Genomic DNA, 27,206 nt, shown 5'->3' with positions numbered 1-27,206 from the left:
GAGGCTGGACACTCGCAGCCTGTTATTTTTGAGCCATGAGGATGATTTCTGTAACATCAGCTCCGTTCCTTTGCCTTTCACCAAGAGCTGAGCTCGTTTCTTGGGGAGTGGGTGGGCTCTGGTGTTACAGAAATTGTTAGCCCTGGGCTGCCTCTCCAAGGCAGATTTGTCATCACCTCTGGGAGTCAGGCTGAGTGCCCCAATTCTGTTTGCACTCCTTGACTGTATCATGCTGGAGCAGAGAAGGGGCAGGATGGAATCCAGGGTAGTAGGGCAGCTTGTTGTGGTCAGCAACCAAAAACTGCTTCATGCAAAAGTCTGAGTGTGAGGCTCAGGGGTGTCCTCCTCTGGGCCCCAGTTGTTATTCTAATGAATCCTGTTAAATCTTCCCAAAGTCTGCCACAGTTCCTGCTTTGCAGAGTCCATGTTTGCTGATTCTGAGCTGTGCTCATGAATCCCTTAAAATGCAAAATTAAACTGCACTTGGCACGAGAGAAGGAGGCTAAAATCTTGTTCTTATAATAGCTGTTCCGAGGTGGTAAAAAAGCAAAACAAACAAAACTTATTGCTAAAGAACCGTGTGTCCATCTAGAGGAATGTAAATAGTTTCTATTATTGACCGTATTTTGTTCCATTAAATTGGGTCAAATTTCTTATTTCCCTTTAATCAATTTCCCTGGAAGTTTCCTTTATTTTTCTCTCCTTCTAGTAGATTTTCCCATAATATTAGACAATCTGAGCCTATGATTTGTGACACATTAATAACTACAGAGGAAAGAGCTAGTCATGTAAAAGAATGTTGTCTTGGCAAGGCAGCGAGTGCTTTTCCTCAGCTGGGAGTTGTGCTGCTTGGAACACAGCAGCAGGCGAGAAGGAGCCCTGCTTTATTCAGATAAAAAAGCAGAAACAAATGGTCTCTTTGCACTTGGGAGATACCTATTTGCAAGTTTAACCATAACCGTGATTATTATGGGAGTCTCATGGTTTCCAGTTGAATTAAATGAATTTTTTCCCCCTTTCTCTTCAACTTCAAGACAGTCACGCAGTTGGCTGCAAGTGCAGCTGACAGAAAAACTGGTGCTTTCTCTAAAGAACATCTTCTCTGTCTTGAAGCACAGAATGTAAAAGCTAATTCTGACATTTGCCACTTCGAACATGCAACCAAAATATTTCAGTCTTTAAAGCTGGAGTCAGAGCGAAGGGAATGCCTGCCCCTCCTGCAGGCTGCCAGCCTTGCTCTGGCTCAGCTCCTGCTCCCTTCTTGTCTCTAGTGCTGCTGTGGTACGAGCAAACAGCCCAGCACACAGAGCCTGGCCTGCTGAGCAGCATTTCAGCATCCCTGCTCAAGGGGCTGAAGGGAAATGCTGTGCATGCCCACAGAGATGAGTGACAGAGGAGTGAGCCAGGCCATGGCTTTGCTGTCATTCATCACACACTGGCCTGCTGAGCTGGCTGCAGTTCATAGAAGGTATCACACTTATCTGACACTGCTGCCATGGCTGCTTGTCGCTCCTCCTTTGCGAGGACATCATAAATTTTCTGCAGAGGAGGAGGTGGAGAAAAGCTCTCTATTTTTGGTGTTTTTTGCTTGGATGGCTCTGCACAAACTGCTGATTAAGTCTTGCTGGCAGCAAATTAGAAACTGTTGTCAGTCACACTGTGTTCTTCATTTCAGAGTGTTGAGACCACATTGTCAAGGTTTCCCCACAAGGGCTGGAAATTAGCTTTATTTACTTGGTTTGTACGTCTTCCACTGCTCCATACTCCTACCAGCAGGGAAATTATCCTGTCCTTCTGATCAGAAATTTGCTTCTCTCTAGGGTGCCTTGCTGATGTCTCCCCAGCTGCTGGAGATGTCTCCTGCCCTTGGTCCTCCCATGGCTGCCCAGCCTTTGTCTTTGCTCCCACTGCAGAGCTCAGGATGCTTCAGGGAGTGATGGAGGGGATCAAACTCTCTCAAACATTAATGAGCTGGATAAGTGTTGAGCACAGCAGCTCTGCTCCTATCAATCCTACCACAGGCAGCTCGTGGTAAATAAACCCAGTGTGACAGCAGGAATGAAATATTTTCTTTGGCTCATTGAGGTTTGCACTGAGGTGGAAGAATTAATCCCGTAACAAATTACACCTCTGCTATTGCTTCCAGGGGTCAGGGTTTCTTTAGCAGCAGACATCCTGCTCTAGCTGTTCTTCTCAAGCCCAACAAGAACCAGTGGCTGCATCAAGAGCATTTGGAGGTTTTGTCAGGGCTGGTGAGTCTCAGCTCGTAGGCTTCCAGCAAGCTGGGGTGAGCTGGGGCTTCTCTGGGCAGGGTAAGGACAGAGGTGTCCAGAGAGGATCTGAATAATTGTTCTGGTAAGGCCACTGGGGTGTCAGTTGTGACCCCACTCCTCTTAAAGAGCCACATTTTTGGCTTATTGGCTTGTGAGTTAATCACAGGTAGCAGTGGCTTTGTCCTCAGTGAGCTGCACTGAGCCTCAGTCCTGCTCCTCCTGATCAGATGTCACAAGGATCAAATCTCTGCTGTCCCCTTGTCAGCAGTGGGGACAACAGAGAACCTGAGATCTGGAGTCAGTGCTGCAGGTGTGGGAGAGAGTGGAAGGGCTTCACTCTAGCAGGAGTTCTTCACAGAATTACAGAATGTCTTGCCTTGGAGGGGACCTTAAAGCTCCTCCAGTCCCACCCCGTGCCACGGTCAGGGACACCTTGCACCAGACCAGGCTGCTCCAGCTGACATTGTCCCTTGTCACCTCCCAGCAGCAGTGAGTGTCACCCTTGAGGGGGAGATTTGGAGCTGCAACAGACTTCTCCAGGTGATCACTTTTCTCAAAATCCCCCTTTTCCCTGAAAGCCAGATCTCCTCTCTGCTGCAGGAGGGGAGGGATGGATACTGTGGCCGAGTGGGGGAGCGAGACCCCCCTTTGCCTGCCTTGGCACAGCTGCCCAGGTCAGTTGTGCATTTCCTGTGAGGTGTTCAGCCTGCTGCCCATCCTCAGCTTCTCTGCAGCTGCTGGCACAGGGTGCAGCTGGCAGCAGTGGGCAGGGGAGCCTGGGTGGGCTGTGGGCAGCCCCTGCTCCCTGCAGGCTGAGCTCCCTGGAGGTGCTGCAGGGCTCTCAGACAGCGGCTCCCTTTCTGTCTTGTGTCACTGCATGCATTGTATTTCTTGGCACCACGAATCCATGACATCTTGATTTGTAAACAGTCAAATAAAATAGAAAAATAATGTCCCCTGTTAATAGGTTGACACACTGCTTCAGGCCAAGTGTGAGTATTTCTATAGCATTTGCTTTGCTGCCTTATGTCAGTAACTGTTGCTATTGAAAGTAAACACCCCAACTGGTTAAATCAACAGTGTTTTGTTTATTCAAAGCTCATAAACTCCAGTAGCTGTAGGTCACTTTATGAAGTGCCAACCCCTGGGGGAAGAGAAGGAATAGTGTGAAATTATTGCATGCAGTGCACCCATCATGAGCCTTAGAGGAAGGGGATTTATTAGCAATTAATATTTCTTGCAGAGGAAAAAAAAATAATCCTATTGAGGCAGCTCCACACTGAACCTTGAAGCTCTGTACTGGTGGAAATGGGGAAGGGGGTGAAATCTTCTTACATGCTTGGGTGAAAAAAAGAGACCTTGGAAAATGAAAAGTGGCTGGGGTTTTTATTATTAGAAAAGGATTTCAGACCACCCAAAGGGAGGAGAAGAATTCAGGTAAAACAGGGCAGGGGAAGCCTTTCAGTGTGGTGTCTGCAGTGGGGAGCTCAGCTGGAGCTCCTGCAGGTGGGATTGTTGTGCAGCACATCTGAGGCACCGGGGCTTTGCACACCTCCGCCTGTCTCAGGGCAGGCACACTCCGGAGGTGCCCAGAGCCATGCCAGGTGCAGCAGCTCCACATGGAACTGAGATGGGTCACTTCCAGGCTGCAATCTGTCCTTCCTCATGCTGAAAAAGCCTTGGAAACCCCTGATCTGTGGGATGGCAGGTACCAAGCTCTCTATTAACACAACAAAGCTGGGAAGAGATGTAGGTTAATCTGGAATTTCAATGACTTAGGATGTTTTGGAAGTGAAATTTGGTGATTGAATAGGAATAAAGGGTGTCCAGGGCAATGCTTAAGTACTTAAATGTTTTCTCTTGACTGTTGTAGACATGCTTTTTAATGATTGCTATTTACTCTTAAGCCTTTGAGGTTACAGATCTGTCTTTGTGATAAATCTAATTAGGAACTCATCCAAAATGTTAGTATTTTGGGAAATAAATTAATCTACAGCCATGTGAAAGAAATTATCAGTGTCTTTGAAAGTAATCTGAATATATATTTTTTACCTGGCAGTATATTCGCCCAGATGTTACATGCTTGAAAAGAACAATGAGTCCTAAAGTAGTTTTAAATAGATTTCAAAAATGCCCCTCAAATGGCATAAGAAAGTTACAACTATTGAATTACCTCTATTCTTTAATAAGAGCAAAATCTCTGTCTTGTGACTGAAGGGTTCAGCAGAGCTAGAAGAGTTGCTGTGAAAGGTTTAATGCTTGAGTTTTCTCACCAAATCCTCCAACATTTTCTCCAGGTGACGAGGGAATTTGGTCTTTGCGAGGGCTGCAGAGCAGTGCCAGGTCAGGTCACAGCCTGCCTGGGTGTGAGTCAGGGCCAGCACTGCACATCCAGGATCACATTTCCTCAGTTCTGGCTCAGCAGCCAACGGTGTTCAGTGAAGACACAAGTGTTCAGGGTCTCTGTCAGGGAGAGCTGAAGTCCAGCCAAGGCAGCTGGGAAAGAGATGAGCAGGATCCTCTGGAGGCCTTTGCAGTTGGGGTGGATGAATCTGGAGGAGTTGGAGTGCAGGTCATGAACTCGCAGTTCGCCAGCCCCGAGCTGCTGCCCACCTGGTCTGCTCACAGGGAAGCTCCTGATGTTTTCCAGCTGTCTGTGTTGTGGGGAGCAGCTCTCACATCTTCCCTTCCCTCAGCTCTCACCTCTCGATAGCAGACGCTTGGGATGGCTCTGCAGGGACGGTCACCAGGGCTCTCCAAAGCCTTTCTGGCCATGCAAGGGCTGTTTTAATGGCATCAGAGGAAAGCAGGTGGAGAGATGGTGCTCTCCTGGTTTTCTGGCTGGGGAAAGAGAGAATAACGTGCTAAAGTCACGCTCCAAATTCGTGGCCAAGAGCAGTAAAGACCTTAGAAAGCCTTGCTGACGTCTGTGTCCATCTGGATCCCACCCTACCTTTCCTTCCCTTGCCTTTTACAATCAGGCTCAGTCTGTGACACAGGGCCCTGCTCCTCAGATGTTCAGCCTTCTGCAGAACGTGCTTGGAGAAGCCCTGGGCTGCAGCAGTCCTGGTGTGACCCCTCCTGCTCACAACTGGGGGCTTCGTGGCTGCCCCCCAGGGCTCGGTGCCCACACCTGGAGATGGAGATGGAGCTGTTGTTGGCAACCCCCGTGCCAGGCCTGCCCTGTGGGAGGCAATGGGATTTTGGAGAAGAGATTAATTTTTTTTTCCCCCCTCTGAAGGAATTCAGTGTTATTCAGTGGAATCCTCTGTGCAGGTGGAATTTTTGGGCTCTAGGGCTGTAGTGTGCCTGCACTTGAAAATTTGGCTGTTGACTTGGAAACAGGCATGGGCAAGTTTCAGCTCATTCATCCAAGCTGTCCTTTCTCAAGGACAAGGAGCAGGGCCAGCACAGCTGAACCACTGCAGCCAACTCCTGAATGTTTCCAAATAAAATGCCTTGAGTAAGTTTATTTTTCCCTCTCGGACCTAAATTTAGCACCCTGGAGAAGCGCTTTGGCAGTCAGGGGATGGTAACGATGACAAGATCAATCTGTGGATAGTTCTGGGAAGATTTGGAAAGTCCTGGTAAAACAGAGCTGGTTTCATTCATGTTTGCAATTTGTCCACAGCCCAAAGGTCTGCTCATGAGCTTCCAATGGTTGAAAGACAAGACATTGACAGCTGCCTGGTTTATGGAGGACAGCAGATGATCCTCACCGGACAGAATTTCACAGCAGAGTCCAAGGTGGTGTTCACAGAAAAAACATCAGGTAAGGCAGGTTTTTCCTAACTTTCCCTAACGAGATAAGGCAAATCTGTAGTGCCAAATCTCATCATAAGGTTTGTGCTGATGATACTCAAGTGAGTAGTCCCATTCAAGTTCATGTAAGTAAAACCATGTGAGTAAAGTTAGACTTGGGAGCAACTGTTTGTGTTGCTGCTTCACAAGAATCCGGGCACTGGGAATCAGCAGGGGCAGATTTGTTATCAAAGAAGGGAGATGAGTACTATGTGTTCCTCTGTGCTTGCTTAATCTCATGTTTAGTGAATGCTACTGTAGAAATCATCATTGAAATGAACATTTTTATTGATGTGAACTACAGGCAAAGATTGTGTTTTCTTCCCTCTAGAAATCTGTGGAGAAAAAGCAAACATAATGTGTCTTTTTATATAAAATTATTTTTATGCATAATGAGATACAAGAATCAATCCCTTCTCCTTCCATATTTTTGATTGTAAACTTTATGTTCCCTTTGTACTATTAAGAAAACCTGGTGCTTGAAAGTTTTCTGTCAGTGAACTGAGGCAGAGGTACCTTAAGTGATATACCCAGTGCCTTGAAGGAGTTTGAGAGATTGCATTGCCCAAGTGAGCAGCGTGTGCATGATCTCTGGGTAATGCCATTGGAAAAAAGTGAGAATTGAGCCAAAAATGAACATACATTCATGAACACCAGCTGGTGACGTGGGGGAAAGGCAACCTGTGGGTCCCAGCTCCTTCCCACAGCAGCAGCAGCAGCAGCCAGGCTGTTTTTGCAGGTATGGAAGGCTCTGAAGAGCTGTGGAGGCTCAGATGAGCCTGTGCAGTCAGAGGATTTCTTTTGGCGCGCTCTGTTTCCTTTCAGCCCATGGATTAATTCCTTCCCACTGGGCTGCCACTGTTCCACCATGTCAGCTCCTGGGGAAGGTGCTTGGGAACATCTTGGCAGCCTGCAGTGCTACCTGTCCCAAGAATGCTCTGCAGTAGCTGCAGGAGATGATCCACTGAAAGGAGGCAGCTCTTGATGCCATTTCGAGGAAACGTCCCAAACGCCCTGCCCCTATTTCCATAGGAGAGCAGAGAAGGCTCTGGCTGCAGGAGATGTTAGGAACTAAGAACAACAATATTTTCCACACTGAATCTAAAGCTTTTCTTTGCTGCTGGGGAAACTGCAGGGTTTTTTCCTCTTTTTTTCCCTCCTGGTAGGGGAGAGACAGGACTTATCCCAGCAGCAGTGCCCTGTCCAGAGCAGGGATTTGCTTGCTGGTGTTCCATATCCTGCCTCCCCCCCAGCCCTCAGCCTCTGCAGGCAGTCTCAGTCTGCTGGACTCTGAATAAATGACTGCAGAAGGGGATTTGGAGGATGGGAGGTCCAGAGTCAAATCCTCAGGCTGAATCAGAGGTCTGTGTGGTTTGCAGTGGGTTTTCTGGGGGACTCTGTGCTGAGTGCTTCTCTATGTGTTCCCTAATGCAGCAGCACCTCTGGCAGAGGTGCCCTGAAGTGCTTTTAAATGAAGATTGCTTTGTTTAATAGGTGTATCCTAAGGTGAGGAAGGTTAAACTGAGCTGGATGTGCAGATCATGCTGAGTAAAGCAAACTGAGAATTGCTTTGTGCCTGGCTTGTCAGAGGTTGATGAGTGTCCCAGCTCACCTAAAAATCAGGATCGTGTGCACCTGAGGCTTTCAGCCTCCCTCATTCTGCACTGTGGACAATTCTAAATACCTCTGGGATGTCTGTTGATAGTTGCCATTGCCTTGGGCTGCAGGAGCCCAGAGCTGTGCAGCCCCAGGCGTGGATGGAGCAGTGCCTGGGTGGAAGGAGGAGCAGCTCACCCACCCACGGCTCCCCTGCCCTGCACAGCCCGTGCAGAAAGTGCTGATGAGCTGCTCAGGGGCCAGGGAAGCCGCAGGCACCGTGCTGGGGTGGGTGGCAGCACAGCTCTGCTGACCCCAGCTGCAGCAGGCTGCGTCTGTGCCAGAGCGCGCCGCTGCCGCGGAGCCTGTGAGACAATCACACCTCTGTCAGGGCAGGAAGATGCAGCAAGCTTGCAGGGGAAGCTTGGTTTGCTTAGAGTTTCGTTTTAACAGCTCACGAGCCTTGTCTGTGCTAGCAAGTGGTGCTGGATTTCCCACTTTTGCCGCCAGTTTTAGCTGTGCTGGTAACATTACGAGGGTGAGAGCAGCAGTGGAGGCAACCATCCCACAGAGCTCCTTGGCTGGGGTGTCCAGTGGCTAGGGTGAGAGTGGCAAGGCTCTTTTTTCCCCCCAAAAAATTCTTTCTTGAAGTATTTTTGTGCAGGCAGATTTTCTGCTGTTCATTGTTCCACAGACTCCAGGCTCCGGGTGCCCTTGGATCTGGGTGAAGCCGTGCTGGGAGGGTGTCACTCGTGCTTTACAGAGCTGAGGGAGCTGCTGCTTGGGGTCACGGCTGTAAATTAGGTTTCATCCCTCAGGGGAACACTCAGAACCTCTTTCCATTTCCTCTGATCTTGTAGACGATTCCTCACCCACTGTTAGGAAGGCAGAGGAACTGGTCACATTTGTGACAAAAATATGTGTCTCGGTGAGCAGTAATGAACAGCTTTCTTTGTCTTTTCACAGAAGTGCAGATAGTGTATTTTTCCCTAGAAATACCTGGAAAAGAAGGCCATTCCCTGCATTGTGGGGGATGTCATTGTGACAGTGATGTGTGTCACGCGAGCCGCAGGCGGTGGCAGGGAGTGCTGGGGACAGGGCTGGGACAGGCTCAGCCTCACGACAGGAAATGGCAGCAGGAAACAGTGAAGGGGCTGGAGCTCAGTGCTCTGAGGGATAAAGTGATTGTGTTTGAAATGCTGATGCATAAATAATTAGCATTAATTTTATGAATGCTAAAGTTTATCTACATGCAGGCCTTGGAGTTCTGAGTTCTTCTTACGGTTGTCTCTTGCTGATGCAAGATCATAAAATGTAGCTGCTGTGAGCCAGGGGAGCTCATGAACTCCCTAAGCCCAGCACACAAAAGCAGAGTTTGGCTGATGGAGTTTGAAGATCTGAACTTGGAGACACGTAACTGAGCCCAGCTAAGTTCAAGTAGGTCAGGGAAGCAGCTAGATTGGACTGTGTTCTTGTAATTTTGATCTGGAAGAGAAAGCTTGAAAAGCAGTCTTGGAGCTATCAAGGACTTGGAATAGGGTGAAGGTCGAGGGTGTTAGTGTTTGGTTGGGGCCCAGATCTTACAGTGCAGTTAAAAAAAGACTAGATTTGGAATTCCCCCTTTTATTTATTTTAATTGTCATGTAATAATTTGCAAGTCAGATGCTAGTTGCATTGTGTTTACTCCCAGTTGTGTACTGGTTACTGCCGCTCAGCTGTCAGTGATAGAGGAGGTTCGTGTTTCTTGGGGAGAACAGTGCAAATGGGCTGTGATTTCCCCTGCCAAGCTCTTCTGGTGGCCACATGGACATCGTGAATCATCTCTAGGACAATGTGGGTGGTGGAGGAACAACCCAAACACAACGTCCATCCTTGGAGAGGCTCCACCATAAATCTGCAGCTTGGGCCAGGCAGGGCAAGGAGAGGAGGTGCTGCCTGTGCCCTTTGAACTGGGGCAGCTGCCAGGGCCCCAGGTGTGGACATCCACAGCCCCTGTGACAAAATAGATCTGCCCAGCTCTGGAGCCCAGCAGTGGTGCTTGGACACACCTGGATGTGTCCTGGCTGCAGGAGAGCTCAGCCAGGGCGGGCTCAGGCCGGGGTGTGAGTGTGGGGGTGCTGGGTTGAGGTTTTGTCTGCACAGTGCCCTAAATGCTGCACCCCACGTGCTGGAAACAAGCCATGGAACTGTGCCGGGGGATCCCAGGAATCCTGCAGGACAATGGGCTGCAGGACACGGGGGTGGGATGCCACCAGGGCAGGTTTAATGTGCAGAGAAGGTTGCTGCTGTGTGGGTTTGATGGTAGGATCATGTTCTCTGTGGGAGAGATGAAAGGAAATTCCAGCTCTGTGTACAGCAGTGTTCCCCTGTTCTGCTAGGTCAGTGCCTCACCGTGCTCCAAACAGAGAGCTGAATCCCTTTTTGTAGTCTGACAGTTTCATGAATGATCCAAAAACTCCTGGGGAGTGCAGAAAATAGCAAACTATTTTCAGCAGTTAACTCTGTGAACTTAATAATGCAACATTAATGATGCAATTTTCTCAGGCAAATTCAAGATAAAATAGGCAAAAAGCTTTTTAAAAAACTTTCAGTGTTTTCCCAGGTTCGTTCAAAAGAGATGTTTGCTACTTGAGCAAATAAACAACTTTAAATATTGAGCAGGAGGGTAATGAGTACTATCAGGAGGATTGGCTTGCCTGGTTCTGCTGTACAAATTAGAAAGTTTCAGGGTAATGGGGCACCTTGTGCCTCTCTTTGCTGCTGTAGCTGCTGAAAGACAGCAAACCTTCTTCCCCAAAGGTTTCCTCCTGCCTGGAATGTGCTGCCTGCCCCAGGTGTTCTTGCAATCCTACGGGGCATTCCAAAAAAACGGGGATTCCAAAAAAACACTGCAAAACAGGAAAAAATCTAGGGCTCACCCAGAGAAAAATGCAGAAGAGTGTGGCTGCAGAAATGGAGTTGCCATAGCTGTTGGAGACTCAGCGAGACAGGGTGGAATCCAGTGTTTTGGAAGGTTTCCCCGAATGACACAAGATTTTGGAATTTTACAGCTGGTAAATCCTTATTAACACAGGCAGCCACTGCTGGCCTGGATTCCCTGGCTCACTGTTTACTATGGGGGCGCCTGATGGAAGTGTGCCTGGTCCTGATTATTCAGCTTAATTGTTTAGGGAGAATATTAAAAAATAATCATAATTCTTGGCATAAACAAAAGGCAGAGAGACAAGCTCCCATCACCTGTTGACAGAAAATTGATCATGAAGAAAGCTGGCATGGGGAGTGGAATTCCCTGTTCTCCCACTTAGTCATCGCATCCTGGTGTGACTCATTTTATTACATGGAGGTTCCCAGTGGTTTTATTTTGAGAGAAGCTTTTGTTTAATAATTTATATACACACACACAAACACACTTATAGTCTTAAAAAAACAACAAATCTATTCTGATGAATTGGCACCAGGAATTTGGAAGAGCTCTGGAATGAAATACTGTTCCTCCTGCTTCACTGTTCAACTACTGTATTTATGTTGTGTTTTAATGGGAATTGGATTCCTCAACAATAGATGGGGGGAATTTGCCTCTAGACTTGTTCTCACTGTGCAAAATGTCAAATTTGGGGCTGGGCTGGCTGGTGGATGACTAATCCATTGCCCTTTTACCTCCCAGACCTTGCCTTGTATCTCCAGCCTTGGTGACTCAAACTTCTGTCCTCAGTGCAATGAAGGCATTGGCCTCTGCTCTTAACAAACAGAGCTCCATTAACTGCAGTGGGCAGTCTTGCTTCAGAAAGAAAAAGAAATCCATGAAAATGAAGCTCAGGGATAAATTTAATAGTCTTCTTTTCATGAGTTTTAAATACACTCATGCTGTGTTTGCTGTAAAGTTTGAAAATGGTTTTGAAGTAAGAGTTTAGAAGGAGACAACTGCTCAGGACCAGATGCTGAGCAGCCTTGTGCTGGCCTGAAGCAGAGTAACCTCCCAGCTGAAATCAGAATTTGTCCCTGAATTTGTCTGGAATTTGTCCAGAGTAGCAGAGGTTCTGAGTGAGGGTTCCTCATAAGGTTCTGCTGCCCAGAGTGGTTTTGTCCTACTGGAAACCATTCTCTGCCCTCCCTTTGTTCTTGGGGTAGCTCTAAAAACCCTTTTGTTTTCCAGAGATGTCTGTCATCTACTGATAAAAGCTGACAGAGATAATTGTGCTTTTCTGGAAGTCCTTCCAAGAATCAGGCCCAGGGGGGAACTGTGCAGAGCTGAGCTGTGCAGTCAGAGCCCTGCCCCTCTGGTCACCAGGCTGGGTTTCTCTGGGGAACCAGTAACAGGTTGTTCATTAAGTAATTTGTGTAATGCTTGACTGAAAAGCAGTGTACATTTGCAGGCCTAAAATCACATGCAGGCGTGGAATCCCATCCAGAATCAGCACAATAGTATATTTAGTCTTCAGCTGCAGAGAACTGCAAAGAACATTTCCTGAGCCTCTCAGTCCATCAGTCATGCTTGTTCAAATAAAGCAGTGAGTTTGTTTCCCTGCTAGTTACTGACCCCAAAGTCATGAGTAAGGGATCCTGAATAATGTGTAAAGGCTGTAACTGGTTCAGAAAACCTTTAATTGGCTAATTAAAAAGGGTCCTAGAAGGGGCTGCAGAGAATCACCCAAAATGTTCCTAATGCAGCCTGACGTTTTGATTTCCCCCAGTTTGAAGCAGGACTTTTGGTATGATGGCAGTTTGGGTTAGAAGGGGTAGAATTACTTTCTTCCAACAACTCATTCATTCCCCCTAAGAGTGCTGACACAATCAGATCTCTCATCAGGGTTTAATGCTAAGTCTCATAGCCCTGAAGCAGCACAAAAATCTCTATTTCCTGAACATTTCACTGACCTGTGGTGTTAAAGACTTGCCAACTAAGACAAACCATTAAATGAGCGGGGAACCACAACAGTAAAAATACTGCATGAGGCAGCCATGGCTGGTAAGACCTCAGGGTCTAAATCCAAGAATATTTTATCATCTTGAGTGCAATGCTGCCCTTTCCAGAGGCAGGGGTTGAACTCCCTGTGGTGGAGGCACAGCTTGAAAGGCACCACACACGCAGAGCTGGCCCTGGGCTCCTCAGTGATCCTTTGCAGCTTTCTGTCCTGCCCGTGGTTGAGGCAGGTTTCATTCTATGCAATAAGCAGCTAGCTGCACTTGTAGACTTTGGATTAAATTGTTAATCAAGCTGGGGTTTAGTCTCCTGTGTTTCCAGGCAGGAGCTGTTTGTCCTGTTTGTGGCATGTATGGGGTAGTTCAGGCCAGAAGGGATCTGTGGAGTGTTGAGCACAACCTCCTGCTCAAAGCTAAACATTTCTGGTGCCCAGGCACCACCTGGGTTCCAGGGAAGGGCCTTTGCTGTGACAGGTTTTGCCCTGGGGCTGTGCTTCGCTGTCACATCAGCCTTAGGACTTTTAGTACATCCTTACAATCACAATCCTGGTTTTGTCGAGGACTTTCTCCAAACCCCCACTTTAATTTCCTCCTAAAAAATTTTGCATTTATGCACATTGTAAAGGTGATAAATGTGTTGACAGTTTGGTGCAGGTTTTCTCTATTCAGAATTTCCTGAAATGATCCTGAGACTTCTCAGTTTATTCCTCCTGCTCTCCATTAGCTCCCAGGGTGTGCATAATCAAAAGCTTTCTTTTCATTACCAAGAAAAAGAATAGGTTAAAGCAGGGAGGCAGACTTGTGAATGCAGTTGTATTTTTCATTTTCCTCACAGCCTTCCTCACCCTCCTGCCAAAAGCTCCCCATAATGTGCACATCCAGAGCAGTTAAAGGAAAAGCAAATATTGATTGTCTCGAGCTAAAGTGAAGCAGTGAGACAGATGGAGCCACATCATCATATTGAAGCATAAAGGTCAGGGAGTGAGCTGCAGAGTGCTTCAATTCAACAGGGCTCAAAGAACAGGGATTGCTGCTGCTGACAGATTTGTTAGAAACCTGTTTAGCTGCCACAAATATGGAATATATCCAAACAGAAGCATCTATCATTGTTGGAATGATAACCCCAAATGCATTCATTTCTTGTTTGCCTTTTCTCATTCTTACTTCTGACCCACACAGACTTTGGACTCAGCCTGAACATCATTTGATTTTTATGGTTGGCTTCATTAGCTTTTAGCGCAATTTCAGTGGCTCAGTTACTAAATGAAATCCCCTGTGGTTGTGGTTGCATGTGTTCCACAGGCTCCTTGGATGTGGCACATGACTTGGAGGCCCGTTTCTGCTTTAGTTTATGCATTTTGGACCAACAAATCCTTTTGATTTCCACCTTCTTTGTGAAGTTAGCGCTGTTGTATCTGCGCAGACTGTTTGAATTTAGCAGTACAGAAACAAAGATGAAAACATTCTGCCTGGAGCAAAACCAGTGTCAAATATTCTGCTTGGCTGTCCTTGTTGTCAGGACATCTTCATGCGGCATTGCTGAGACAGCTCCCATGTGTGTCTCTATCAGAGCTCTCCCTTTATGATGTATTTTCTTGTTTCCTCTTCCCTCCTCTTTTCCTCAGAGAACTCTAAAAAAATTATCCTTTGGGACGTTCAGGATTGTGGGGAGGTTCCTTAACTCACACTGTGATGGTTTCTTTTCTCAAAGCTCACCTAGAAGAGGAATCTCCCCACTGAGCATTTGCTGCCTCATAATCAGACAAGGATTTGCTGGATTAACCCCCCAGTATTTTGGCTCTCCCTTCCCTGTTTCTGGCTCAACAGCAGCAAGGAGTTGGCTGCATTAACAGGGGTACAGATGGAATATGGCAGTGGCCAAAGTGGATGCTGATGTTGGGTGACATTAAATAATGGAATATTTTCCATGCCTTTGCAGCAGTCCCTGGGGGTGTGCAGTGACACACAGCTCTGCTGAGGCCATCCCAGCCCCAGCAGCCACTCAGCCCCACGGTAGAAAATACAACTGACTCACAGGAGCGAACTCCAAAAAACAGAGAGAAAATTTGGAGTTGTTCAGTGTTCCCTCCTTGCAGCTGGACACCTGGGATCTCCTGATGGGGCCACACTTCCAACTCTGGGATCTCCTGATGGGGCCACACTCCCAGCTCTTTGGGATCTCCTGATGGGGCCACACTCCCAGCTCTGGGATCTCCTGATGGGGCCACACTCCCAGCTCTGGGATTTCCTGATGGGGCCCCACTCCCAGCTCTTTGGGATCTCCTGATGGGGCCCCACTCCCAGCTCTGGGATCTCCTGATGGGGCCACACTTCCAACTCTGGGATCTCCTGATGGGGCCACATTTCCAACTCTGGGATCTCCTGATGGGGCCACACTTCCAACTCTGGGATCTCCTGATGGGGCCACATTTCCAACTCTGGGATCTCCTGATGGGGCCACACTCCCAGCTCTTTGGGATCTCCTGATGGGGCCCCACTCCCAGCTCTGGGATCTCCTGATGGGGCCACACTTCCAACTCTGGGATCTCCTGATGGGGCCACACTTCCAACTCTGGGATCTCCTGATGGGGCCACACTTCCAACTCTTTGGGATCTCCTGATGGGGCCACACTCCCAGCTCTTTGGGATCTCCTGATGGGGCCACACTCCCAGCTCTGGGATCTCCTGATGGGGCCACACTCCCAGCTCTGGGATCTCCTGATGGGGTCACACTCCCAGCTCTGGGATCTCCTGATGGGGCCCCACTCCCAGCTCTTTGGGATCTCCTGATGGGGCCCCACTCCCAGCTGTTCCCTGGCTGTCCCCATTGCCCAGGGAGGGTTGGGTGAGGGAGCCCAGCAGGGCTGGTGCCCCCTGCCCCACCAGCAGCCCATCCCGAGGGAGGGATGAGAGCTGTGAGCTCCAGGAAAAGCTGCCTGTCCCCATGGGTGTGAGCAGAGCTGTCCAGGTGTGGGCTGTGGGACAGGTGAGGCTCTGTCCCAGAAGGGACCCCAGGGCTGTGTCCTGGCCACAGCTGGGAAGAGGCTGCCCAAGAGCCTGGCACATCTGTCAGCTCATTGTCTGGGCCCAGCACAGAACAAAGAGCACAACAACAGAAGAAATGCAAAATGCATTTAAAAATACTCTTTCATTTCCCTTTTTGCCAGAAGCAGAAGTGCTTAAATAACAGAGGACAAAAGCAGCTCTTGCAGAACTTCCAAGAGTTGGGAAAAATAAAAAGCTCTGTGAGAAGGACTGGGTTTAGGAGATTTTCCCCCTTGTTCTGCCCAGTCTGGAGAGCTCCCAAAGCAGGCAGAGCTGCTCCCCTAGAGCAGACAGCAGCTCCTGGTTGCAGCATTCCCAGTCCATCAGGTCCTTGGGATATATGTCCCCTGGCCAGTTTAAAAGCAAGCTTTCAGAAAGGTATGAGGCAATTCTTTTCCCTCCCATCAGTATTTTTCTTCTGCAAATTGCTTGGCTAAAAGGCTCAATGGAATATGAAAATCAAAGGAGTAAAGATTAAAATCTAAAAAAAACAAAGAAAGAAAGCAGTGCAAAAATGTTTTTATACTTAAGGAATATTTGTAACCAGAGGAAGTGCCCAGTCTGTAAAGGAATGTCCTGTCACTGCTGATACACTCTTACAGCACAGGGGTTACTGTGGTGCTACTCCATACAGGGGGATCAAATTTTATTTTCCTCTCTAAATGTAATTTTGTGTAACTCAGGATGGAGACAAGCTGCATGGATGCAACAATTAAGGGCAGCACAGCTTGCAGGGGTTCAGGGTAGAGGCTGTCCCACAGGCAGTGAAGTGCTTTTGCACTGAGTACAGTGAATATTTGGTGCTTTACCATGGCTTTAGGGCTGTCAGGAGCATTCTGTGGGAATCCAAGTGGTCTTGGCTTAAAGCAGCAGAGTTTGCTGAGCTGCTGAGCCAGGCTGACCATTCACAACTTGTGTGACCTTCTGGTGCCCACCACCAGTCAGGCTGGCTGACTTAGGCCTGGTAAAAAGCAGATGTTGCACCTGTGCTAAATATTTCATTCCTCAGTTTGGCTAATTTCTCCATAAAGCTTGGATTTTAATATGTATGTGAGCTCTTTCCTGGCGAGAGAAGTGTTCAGTGATGTGTTTCAATGAAATGCTGGTGCCTTCAGTTGGGACTGGGAAGGTGCTTGAAATCAAGTCCATTTTGAGAGCTTTGCTAACTTAATGCCCTTGATTTGTCTCTCTCTTTTTTTTTTTTTTTAATAAATTCTTTAATTAAAAAGAAAAACCCACAGTGAGGTTAATGTTGTGATATTCTTCTAGATGGGCAGCAGATCTGGGAAATGGAGGCAACAGTGGACAAAGACAAGAGCCAGCCTGTGAGTATGAAACACAGGGTGTCCTCTCGTGCAGCTGCTGGGCAGCACCTTGTGTTCAAGGGGAGCTTCCAAGGGGCAGATCAGGAGCAGAAAGAGCTGCAGCAGTGCATGTGCTGCAGGAAGAATTGATTCCTGCAGGGAGAATTGATTCCTGCAGCAGAGCCCTCCCCAAGGGAGTCACTGCTGGATTCTGTCCCGCACAGCCACGGTGCCAGCCCAGGCTCTGCAGGATGCTGCCCCTGGGCCAGCCCTGGGTGCTGTGTCCAAATCCAGGGTTTGTCCTGCAGGATTTCCAGTGCTCTTTGGAGGGAAGGAGCCCCTCTGTTCCCTTGGCTTGCTGGGACCTTGCTTGGGCAGGCAGAGCTCTCAGGAGCCAGCAGTGACTCTGCCATGGGCCGTGCCTGCCCAGGAGGCAGCAGGGTCTGCTTGTGGATAAATCAAAAGCCTATAGAATAATTGAGTTACTCTGACAAAAAGAGGGAATTCTGCAGTGCACACTCCTTTAGCAGGCACTGTGGGATTAGCAGACCACCTGCATTTGTCACCATTTCATGTTTTATTTGTAGCTGAGACTTCTCTCCAAGTGCAGGAGGGATACAGTCCATAGAAACCAACTTGGCTGTACCAGAAATCTTCTGGTCTTGCACCATCTGCCCCTTTTCCCCATACCCTTCTTTATAGGGGTGAATAGGGAGGTTCCTCTTGCCATGGCTGCAGTGTAGCAAGGGGAGCTGCCCACCAAACCCTGGCCAGCCTCAGCTGCTGATCCCTTGCTGTCCCCTGTGTGGTTTCTTTCAGAGCATGCTTTTTGTGGAAATCCCCGAGTACAGGAACAAGCACATCCGCACAGCCGTGAAGGTGAATTTCTATGTCATCAATGGCAAAAGGAAAAGAAGCCAACCCCAGCATTTCACCTATCACCCAGGTAATTCTCAGGGACAGAGCCACTTGTTATCTAAGTTCATGAGCAGGATTTGATTTTCTGCTCTGTTGTTTTCTTGCCGTTCTTTGAGGATCTAAATGTTGCTAATTTAATTCAGCACTCAGCAGCTGCTTGGTTTAAAAGATGCCTGTGATTTATGATCAGGAATTTCCATCAGTTTGGGCTGTCAGTTATCTGTTATTCTGGCAATGAGCTGGTGCTGCCCCATTCACTTGGTGGCAGTTTGCCAAGAGCCTCAGTGGGAATAGGCTCAGTCTGGGACATGGTGTGACCCTCTGAAAACCATGAGTGTTGCCTTCTCTGATGTGTCCAGCAATAAGAAAACATCAGATCTGGGAAAGGGCTTGGGATGGAGGAAGGCAAGCAATATATATTCTTCAGAGTGAGGCTAGCTGAGGAAAATGTGAATGCTTTTGTGATGTTCTTCCTCTGGGGGATTGGTGAGCCATGTCACAATAAATGCAACAGGATTACTAATGAGATTCCCAGAATTTCTCAGCTTTGGCTGGGGGCAAAATACTGTGAGAAAACCAGAGTATTGTGTTTGTGGAAAGCAGAAAGCATAAAATAACAGCACCAGATTTTATGCAAGCTTCAAATGATGTCTTAATTTGACTCATCTCTAAGGAAAGGCAAACATTCATTCAGACTCTTATTTTAGTCTCCTCCAGCCTGAAAATCTCTGGTCCTCTCCCTGAATTTATGAACTCTATATGGTATCACCAATGTGAAGGCTTTGTACAGTTGCTAAATTGTTCTGCTCTGGAACAGTATTGAGAAGCACACTTCTCTCTCAATATAAGCCCCAAAATAGAAAGAAGCTTTACTTCCAGACAGGAATTTTGCGTGACCACTGTATGGTTTCCATTTTTGTGTGGTGTTTCTGTTGTGAGTTTTGGGGAAGATTTGACCAAAAAATCATTGGAAATGTAGAGGACCATCATTTACCCCACCAGGATTCACACAACTCTTACTACACCATGGTCTTTTAAATGATGGTGTCAGACAGGTCTTCAGCTCTCAGCACTGAGGAAACTTTGTGCAGCAGAGACAAAAGCTCTAGAATAGTTCAGCTCTGCCTTTGGTCACTTGTTTGATGTTTGACAGAAAGATGGGCAGTTGTTTATGTCCTGGGATTTCTATTGATTCAGTCTCCTTTGAGAGGGAAGAACTGCATGAAACAGCTATCTATGCCTTCTTGGTTTGTCTGTGTTCCAGAATGGCCCTTAAATGAATTAAAGCAGGAGCTGAAGTGTTGAATTTTTCAACTTTAGCAATTTGTGGTTCGTTAGTGCATTTAAGATTTTTCAAGAACCTCTTAGCACAGAGTGCTTGGAAGAGTCTTTGCCATGGTTGCATATAGGTGATTTATTAAACTCAGTGCTTGTGACATATGAATTTATGCGCACAAATCTTGTAAAAGGCTTAAATCTCTTATTGCTTCAAGGAAAACCTCTCTGTTTCTCCTCAGCACGTTACGAATAACGTCCTTTGCATGCTTTATTCTAGTACCATCAATCAAAACAGAGCCCATTGATGACTATGATCCAGCCCTAATCTGCAATCCAGTGCACAGTGCTCTGGGGACAGTAACACAGCCTTACTATTCACAGCACACAATGGCCACCGAGTCCCCTTCCTGCCTCGTGGCCACCATGGCTCCTTGTCAGCAGCTGCGCTCAGGCCTCTCCTCTCCCGACTCGCGGTACCAGCAGCAGAACCCCGCTGTGATTTACCAAAGGAGCAAGAGCCTGAGCCCCAGCCAGCTGGGCTACCAGCAGCCCGGCCTGATGGCCACGCCGGCCGCCCTTGGGGACGGGCACAGGTCCGTGCTGGTGCACGCCGGCTCTCCGGCGCAGAGCTCGGCCGTGCTGCAGCACTCCCCGGGCCACCAGCAGTCCTCTCCCGTCATCCACTACTCTCCGACCAACCAGCCCCTGAGGTGCGGGAGCCACCAGGAGTTCCAGCACATCATGTGCTGTGAGAATTTCCCGTCGGGCGTGTCGAGAGGCGGCCAGCCCGCGGGCGGCCAGGCGCAGCGGCTCAGCCCCGGCTCGTACCCCACGGTGATCCAGCAGCAGGCGGGCGCGGGCGCGCGGGCGGCCAAGAACGGGCCCCCAGGCAGCGAGCAGAAGGAGGCGCTGCCCGCAGGAGTCACCATCAAGCAGGAGCAGAACCTGGACCAGGCCTACCTGGACGATGGTAAGTGCTGTGCCCCTCTCAGGGCCGCGTGCTCGGAGGGAGGGGGTGAGGTTGGAGTTCCCGGCGCTCCCGTTGCTTGCTGCGGCCCCCTTGGTGCTGTGCACATCTGCTGTGCTTTCAGGCTGGACCGGGGTCTCTCATCAGGTGCGTTTTTGGTTGATGGCAAAGCACTTTGGCCACTCACCCACAGGACCCCTCTGCTTGCTCTGTGCCACGTTGAGCCGGTCCCATTTTGTCTCCCTTTGCCAAAGGCTCCATTGCCGGTTTGGAAAATGGCGGATCTGAAATTACTTTTTCATTATTTTATTATATTTTTTATATCAGGGCAAAGTCCACTTTGTAAAATGCTCTTGTACATTTTGTACCAAAAAAAAAGCCCATTGAGCAATCTATCAAGGCCTGTAATGAATGGGGTAGTGCTGCAGGCAAAACCATTGCAGATGTTCTAGATGAACAGTGGGACATTGATAAGTTAAACAATGCTGTTCCTTTGTTGTGAGCCAGCTGATTTAGCCTTTAGGAATGAACATAAGTTAGAGTAAAGCTTTCTTTGAACATATCCTGCTTATTCTTAGGTAGGCAGCTATTGGCAGTCTGGTTGATTGGTTCTTTTATTAAAGCATGTTTCTGGCAGGAGGAAATCAATGCAAAATTAATAGTGCAGCTGGACACGGCAATCACAGAGAGCAGCAGCAAACCCAACATTGATTTTGGTGGGAGCAGAGTAGGCTGCTGGAAATACTGCTGCAAATGCAGGATGCTCCTGTGCAGGAAGTACAGACCTGATTGCCACAAATGGGAGCTCTGCTCTCTTAGTGCAGGCAGTGGCAGGCTTGATCTCCTGGGTGTGCACCAGGATGTGCTCTAAGCACCCAACAGTTTGGGATTTTTACTGCACTTACCTGGAGTAATTGTGGAATTGTGCCTGTGAAAGTTTTGCTTTCCTCAGCTTGGGTCCTGAGTGCTCTGTTTCGTGTGCAGCCTTCACTGCTGGGTTTGTGGGCAGGGGTTGGATGGTTTCCTCAGTTACTGTGCTTGCAGAATGGTTGATGCAGCTTTGGTGCCATTGCAGCAAAATCTGGAGAGTTTTTACTGCTTCCCTTCTCTGAGCTGGAGATTCAGGAGTCCTGAATTTAACTTGGGAGATTCACTGTTCGTTCAGGGACTTGGGCATGAAAACAAAGCAGGAGAATCTTCCTGACAGGAGAACAAAGCACTGCTTTTTAGGGTAATTTTCAGATGAGAAGCTGAGAGATTCTTCCACATTTCTAAAAATACTCGGTACACACCTTGTAAAAGAAAGAAAAGAGAAAGCTTTTACTTCAAGATTCTATCTTCAAAGTCAAGCTATAGTCCACTGAAAAGAACTCCCAAGATAGACTGCAAAGTTAATTTTGCTGTGTTTTGCATCAGGCCAGCGACACCCAAGGGCAGGACAGCTCACCCAGAATGCACCCAGCCTCCCTGCTAAGGCAGAACAGCAGCAAAATTAATAATGAAATGCCAGGCTTCTCCTTGGCTGGCTGCATCATCTTGAATTGATTTCAGCTAGAGATTGCTTTATCAATCATGCCACCCAAGTCAGGCCAGGCAAGATGGGCCACATGCAGTCTCTTTACTGACCTCAGTGAGTTTGTATCAGCTGGAAGTGTGACTTGGAGAATTGTGATTTACTTTAGGGCTTTGCAAAGCATTTCATTCTGAAATGTTCAGGACTTGAATTGAAAAGCCACATTGTTTGCTGCTGGGGAAAAGTGACTCAGAACATAACAAAAGCCATGTTTTTCCTGACTAGAAAGTTTGGGTTTGTGCTTTATAGTATTAAAAGAAAGCAAACCCAAAGGATTATGGAGGCTTTGCCCTTAAATCCCTTTTATCCAGAAAGCTCTTGTGAGATAAAGTGAGCTGTGAGGTCTTGCAGTGATTTTCACGGACAGACACGGAGCTGGTGCTGGCCCAGGCAGGCTTGGCACGAGCCAAGCTCTGCTGCTGCTGCTGCCCAGGCTCTTGGGCAATCCCTGCTGGTGTCTCTCACTTCCCTTTGCTCTTCCTCCCTTCCCCCATCTTCCTCCTGGCCCTGCTTTGTTCTCCTTTCTCCAGAGTTCTGCTGACATCCAGCTTTTGTCCCTTTGCTCTCGTGCCTCCTCTCAGCAGCCCTTGCCCGCTGCCTTCATGGTTAGCACACAGCCTCGGTGTCCTGGGCTTTGTTTCTATCCTGAGCTGTGCCACAAGCGTGTGGAGTGACCTGGGCATGGCCCACGCTGGCAGCTCCTCATTCCTGGAGCTGGTGCCTCTCAGATTGGCACGCTGGGGGTGCTGGGGCTGTCCTGGCAGTCAGCAGAGCAGAGCATCCTGCAGCTGACACCACTGTCATTTCCCTGCACCTCTCTCAGCTTCCTGAAGTCCCTGCTGGCAGCACCCCTCTTTGTTTTCTTCTCTCCCTGCTGTAAAGAGATGTCATTTGTCCTTCCTGAGACCATGGCTTGGTTTTGCTCAGAGCCTTCACTGCTCCACAGGGCACAAAGCAGTGGGAATTCAGCACGCTTAACCTGCCTTGAAAAGGTGAGAGCTGTTCTCCCCTCTGCAGGAGGATTCCAGGCCTGGGGGCTCTCGAGGTTGAGTGCAGCCAAACCAGCCTGGAGCCCAAGGCAGGTGATGGATTTGCCATCCTCTCAGATGGGTTTTGCCACGTGCCAGGAGTGCTTGGTGCCCAGCTGGTGCCCTCCCCAGCCCCCTGGGGATCATTTCAGCAGCGCTGGAGCTGGTTCCTGGCCCTGCTGCAGGTGTGCAGAGCTGCCACTTGCTTTTGGGAAGGAGACTTTGGCCCCTCTGCTCCCCTTTCTGTGCAGCCTCAGGCAGGAGGTGCCCAGCCCAGGCTGCAGTGCCTCCTGCAGCTTCCCAGCCCTGCCCTCCCAGCCAGGGTGACAAAACAGGCTTGCAGGAAGGAAGGCTCCACTCACCAGTCAGAGAGGGTGGATTTGGATGTGCACCCATCAGGGACTGATGCAAGTTCAGCATTGCTGCACATGACCGCCTTCACACACATAGCCCTCCGTATTTCTGTGTAAAATAGGAATATCTGTTAGCAAATACTGGGAAGAATCCCAAGAGGAGGGGGCTGTTCATGAAAAAGTGACAGGGAAACCTTTGTTACACACCTCTGCCTCAGAGATTGATCACTGTGGAATTACCTGGGGAGTGAGGATAGTGGCAGGAGTGTCCCTGAGTGCCAGGAGACCCTTGGGGATGCATCAGGTGTCCAGGCTGGTGCTAGCGAGCAGGGACCAGCCTCAAATGCAAGTGAAAGCCATGGGGTGACAGAGTGATAAGCTCCTTTCAGCCGAGGCCTCATCTTAATATTATTCATAACCAAACCGCCCACGATGGTAAAAGTTACCCAAACAACCACATCAATGTGTTGACAAATAGAACGTAGTTCCTCCAGCACCCTCAGAGCACTGAGATTAACTCCTTAAAGCACAAACCCAGCCCAAAATGTAGTTCTTTGCAGCACTGTCTGCAATCCCCTGGTGGGGCAGGGCCAAGGGGGGTGACCGGGGCTGGGGCACTGACTGTGCTCCTCCTGCAGAGCCTGCCCTCTGCACAGTGCAGCCCGGCTGCCACGGGCAGTTCCCCCTCTGGAACACAGACACGAGGCTCAATTCCATGCACAGATCATCCTTGTGTAGCTTGAGTGTTATCAGCTTGCCTGCCTTAGATTGAGATCTTTTAGTTCAGCTGTCAGGCTGAACTTTGCAAAGAAAAATGATTGTCATTATTCAAATAGTAACTGCCTAACCACAACTGACACTCCCAAGTCTGCTGGATACAGCAGCTCTAAATTATTTTTGGTGCACAGTAATATCCTTTGGGGAGGAGAGGAGCAAGGCAGATGCTGTGTAGCGGTTTATCAGGCTGCTGATCAGCTGAGATGTTTTATAGTTAGCTCAGGTATTTCGCAGAAAAATTGAGACACGTCAGATATTTCTTTAGAAAGCAGTTGTGCAGGATGTGCAGTGTGGTCCTCACACCACCCAGCACTTCAGATCCCCTCCATGACAAGCTGTGTGTTTGCTCTGCAGTTTTGCTCATCCAGCACCACTCAGAGTGTGTTACATCCCTGCATTTCCTTCCTGTGTTCTTTCATTCAGCAACAAGAAAACCTCAGTCTGTCCCCCCGGTACTGTGACATGAAATTCACATCCCTTCTTTCCTTCACATTCAGCAGGAAGCTTTCTTTTCTGGCCAGCTCTGTTCTGCTTGGGCAGGGAGTACCTGCAGCAAACCCTGCCCTAGCCCAGAGTGCTGCTCCGGGACTGAGCTCCCTGCTGCCAGGCAGTCCTGGGGGCTCTGCCATGTCCTGAGCATCCTGCTGGCCCTCCCCAGCCCTGCCCCTGCATGGAGGGGTGGCACAGGCAGCTCTGGCAGCCCCTGCCAGCTGGGGGTTCCAGAGGGAGCCCCTCTGAGCTCTGGAGCTGCTCTGGCAGGGCCAGGGTCCTGCCTGGCTGAGAGCAGCTGCTTTTCTCTCTAAACACTGTCTTGAGCCTGTGCACAGACAGCACGGAGGCTGGTGGCTCTAGGGGCATATTTTCGGTTGGTTTGTAGCTGTTTCCATCTTGTGTCCATGCACAGAGTCAAGTAGCAGGACAGGGCAGAGGGGAATGTTCTTGTTTGCTGGCATTTTAGACAGGGGTGAATTTGAGTCCTGCAAATGGGCTGGGGTTCAGTTTCGAGCAACAGCTTGCATCTAAAAAAGCCATGCTCTGTTTTTAATTAGAACTCCTTTTCATAGAAGGTGTGGTCACTTCTGCTCAGGCAGAGTTTGACTAAGAGTGAAGCCTGTATATTCTCCAAAACATTTTGCTCAAACACTCTAGCAAATCTATGTATTCATCAGGCTCATTCCTGAAGCTCTGACTCACATTATTACAGATTTTCTCTTCTCTGCTGGGACCTTGCAGCGCTCCCTCGGTACACTGCAGCTTTATTTTTGGATCACTGCTCTTGTGGGTTTGTGTTAGGATCTCCATGCCCTGTCCTGTGCCTTGCTTTTCTAGAGGCAGTTTAAAAAGAGAAGCAGCCATCGTTCTGCTCCCAAAACCCTGCAGTCTGTTGGCAGGAAGCAGAAGGATCAGCCTGGTGGGAGGAAGGTCTGGGTTCAGTCTGAGCTTGGTCTTTCAGCAAAGTATTCAACTTCCCTGCACTTCAGTTTACCATCATTAAAAAGTACCTTATCCTTCCCTCTTGTACAGTTAATTAATTTGTGTTAGCAACACACACATGGATTCTCAGCAAAATGCTTACACTTGCATATGTGAATATGAGTTAAGTATTTGTATTGTTATAGCAGGCTCCATCCGCTCTTCTCCTTCACCTCTAGCAAAAATTCACTGTTTCAAAGTTCAGACCAATCCAGCCCCATTAGAAGGCTGCCCTTTCCCCAGCAGCCTCAAAGCATGCAAACCAAAACAAAGCGAGAAAAAGAAAAACCCTTACGTCCCAAATCAGCAGTAGAGGAAGGAAGAAAATGAACGGAGTGATTAAAACCATCGTTCCACTGGCACCTCTTTGTTCTGGAGCTCAGGAATCTTTAATTGGTGCAGCCAGTGCCCACAGGCAGTTGTGTCACAAAGCGTTTCCTGTGGAGGAGCACAGGAACATGCGGAGCCCACGAGGAGCCCAGGGGGGCAGGGGGCACCGCTGCCTCCTCCGTGGGCAGCACAGCCCGGTTCAGGGGTTTGAGGTGGAAGGCACGGCCCCCTTTGAAGGCTGGCTGTTATCAGCTGAAAGCACTCAGCTTTTGGGAGGCATCAGGCAATTTGCAATGATAGTTTTGAAATACTGGCAAAGAGTTACTTGAAAAAAAGAACTTGTTCGTGCAGTTGGGAATTGAAAGCTTCTAAACCACAATAAAGTCCTTTCCCAGACTTGCTGTCCATTTACTCCAAGCTCATGGCATTCCTTAGACAGTCTGAATCACAGGCAGCAGACAGCTCTTACAAAGGAGACCATAGACACCCATCTGTTGGGAGGCATCTGCCAGAATAGACCATACATTTACTTTTATTCCTTCAATCCACTTTCAATTTAAAAGGATAATAACAATAACATTTTTCACTCCAGTGCAGAGAAATGGTCATGAATTCAAATTATTCCACTGCAGAAGGAGGCAGACAGGCTTGTCCCCAGCTCTCACAGCTGGGTGAAGCAGGATCAGAGCTTTTGAGGGACTTGGCTCCAGCTGAGGCAAGAAGTCAGTGGTGAAGCTGTGCCTTTCTTGGGGAATCCCAGACTTGCAGGTCCCCCCAGGTGTGCAGGAGCTGGAGCAGCACTGGCTGTGCTGTAGGTGGTTAAATCATGTTGCACTGAAGGGAGGGAGGCAGGGACTGGCAGAGCTCCTGTCTCCTTTCTCTCCTTTCCAGAGGCTCTCTCCTTTTGTGCTGTACCTGTCAGAGAGCTGGAGGTGCTTTCTGGCAGTGAGCACTGGCTGCAGGTCACTGGCACTGGGGTCAGCCTGCCAGAAACAGTCTCATTTCTTGGGGATGAGTCTGGACTGAGCAAAGCTGTTGTGTGACAAGTGCAGGTGTGAGGAAAAGGGATATTCCTACAAGCTGGGAGTGACTCTGGGTGCTTCACACAGAAATTCTTTCAGTGCAGTTAAAATCATAACAGTTTTGACAGCAGTTTTTAGAATGGGGACTTTGGTGATGAGAGATGTGCAGCTAGAAAATGTTTTATAACAAAACCATGTGAAGTAGGAAAGGGGATGAACTCATTCTAGTGCTGAATTCTCCATTTTGCATTGAACCAGAGAAATGCTCTCTGGAAACCTTGAGCAGGGTTTGTGTTACACTCCAGCAGCTCACCACAGAGCTGGGCTGGTTAAGGTGGTTGGTTTTTGTTTTTTTTTTTTAATTTTATTTTGCTAACACAGCTATTCTGGTGAAAACCCTTGTAGAGACACAGCTCTGCTGGTGTCAAACCCTGGGATCAGCAGAGTCAGGGAGCAGCAGCAGCTCCTTTCCTGCAGGGGTTTGTGCTGGGGTGGCTGTGCACGGGCAGGGGGCTTGTTCCCGCTCAGCTGGGGCAGCTGATAGAGTA

General features: G+C 48.6%; 1 protein-coding gene across 1 annotated transcript in view; it reads left to right on the top strand.

Moving 5' to 3' along the window:
* The window catches only part of NFATC2 (nuclear factor of activated T cells 2), a gene marked incomplete at both ends in the record, with an annotated part of 72,432 nt that overhangs the window by 26,355 nt on the left and 18,871 nt on the right, over positions 1–27,206 (top strand). Inside the window, 4 exons of the mRNA XM_084217773.1 lie at positions 5,905–6,045; positions 16,905–16,960; positions 17,759–17,885; positions 19,413–20,105. Of these exons, the coding sequence (XP_084073899.1) occupies positions 5,905–6,045; positions 16,905–16,960; positions 17,759–17,885; positions 19,413–20,105 (1,017 nt within the window). The remainder of the gene's footprint in view (positions 1–5,904; positions 6,046–16,904; positions 16,961–17,758; positions 17,886–19,412; positions 20,106–27,206) is intronic.

This window comes from Fringilla coelebs (genome assembly GCF_963513975.1).
Source record: "Fringilla coelebs genome assembly, chromosome: 18".
In the NCBI taxonomy this organism is placed as follows: domain Eukaryota; kingdom Metazoa; phylum Chordata; class Aves; order Passeriformes; family Fringillidae; genus Fringilla; species Fringilla coelebs.
The sequence above is the reverse complement of the archived record's forward strand: the minus strand, read 5'-3'. Positions and strand labels throughout refer to the sequence as shown.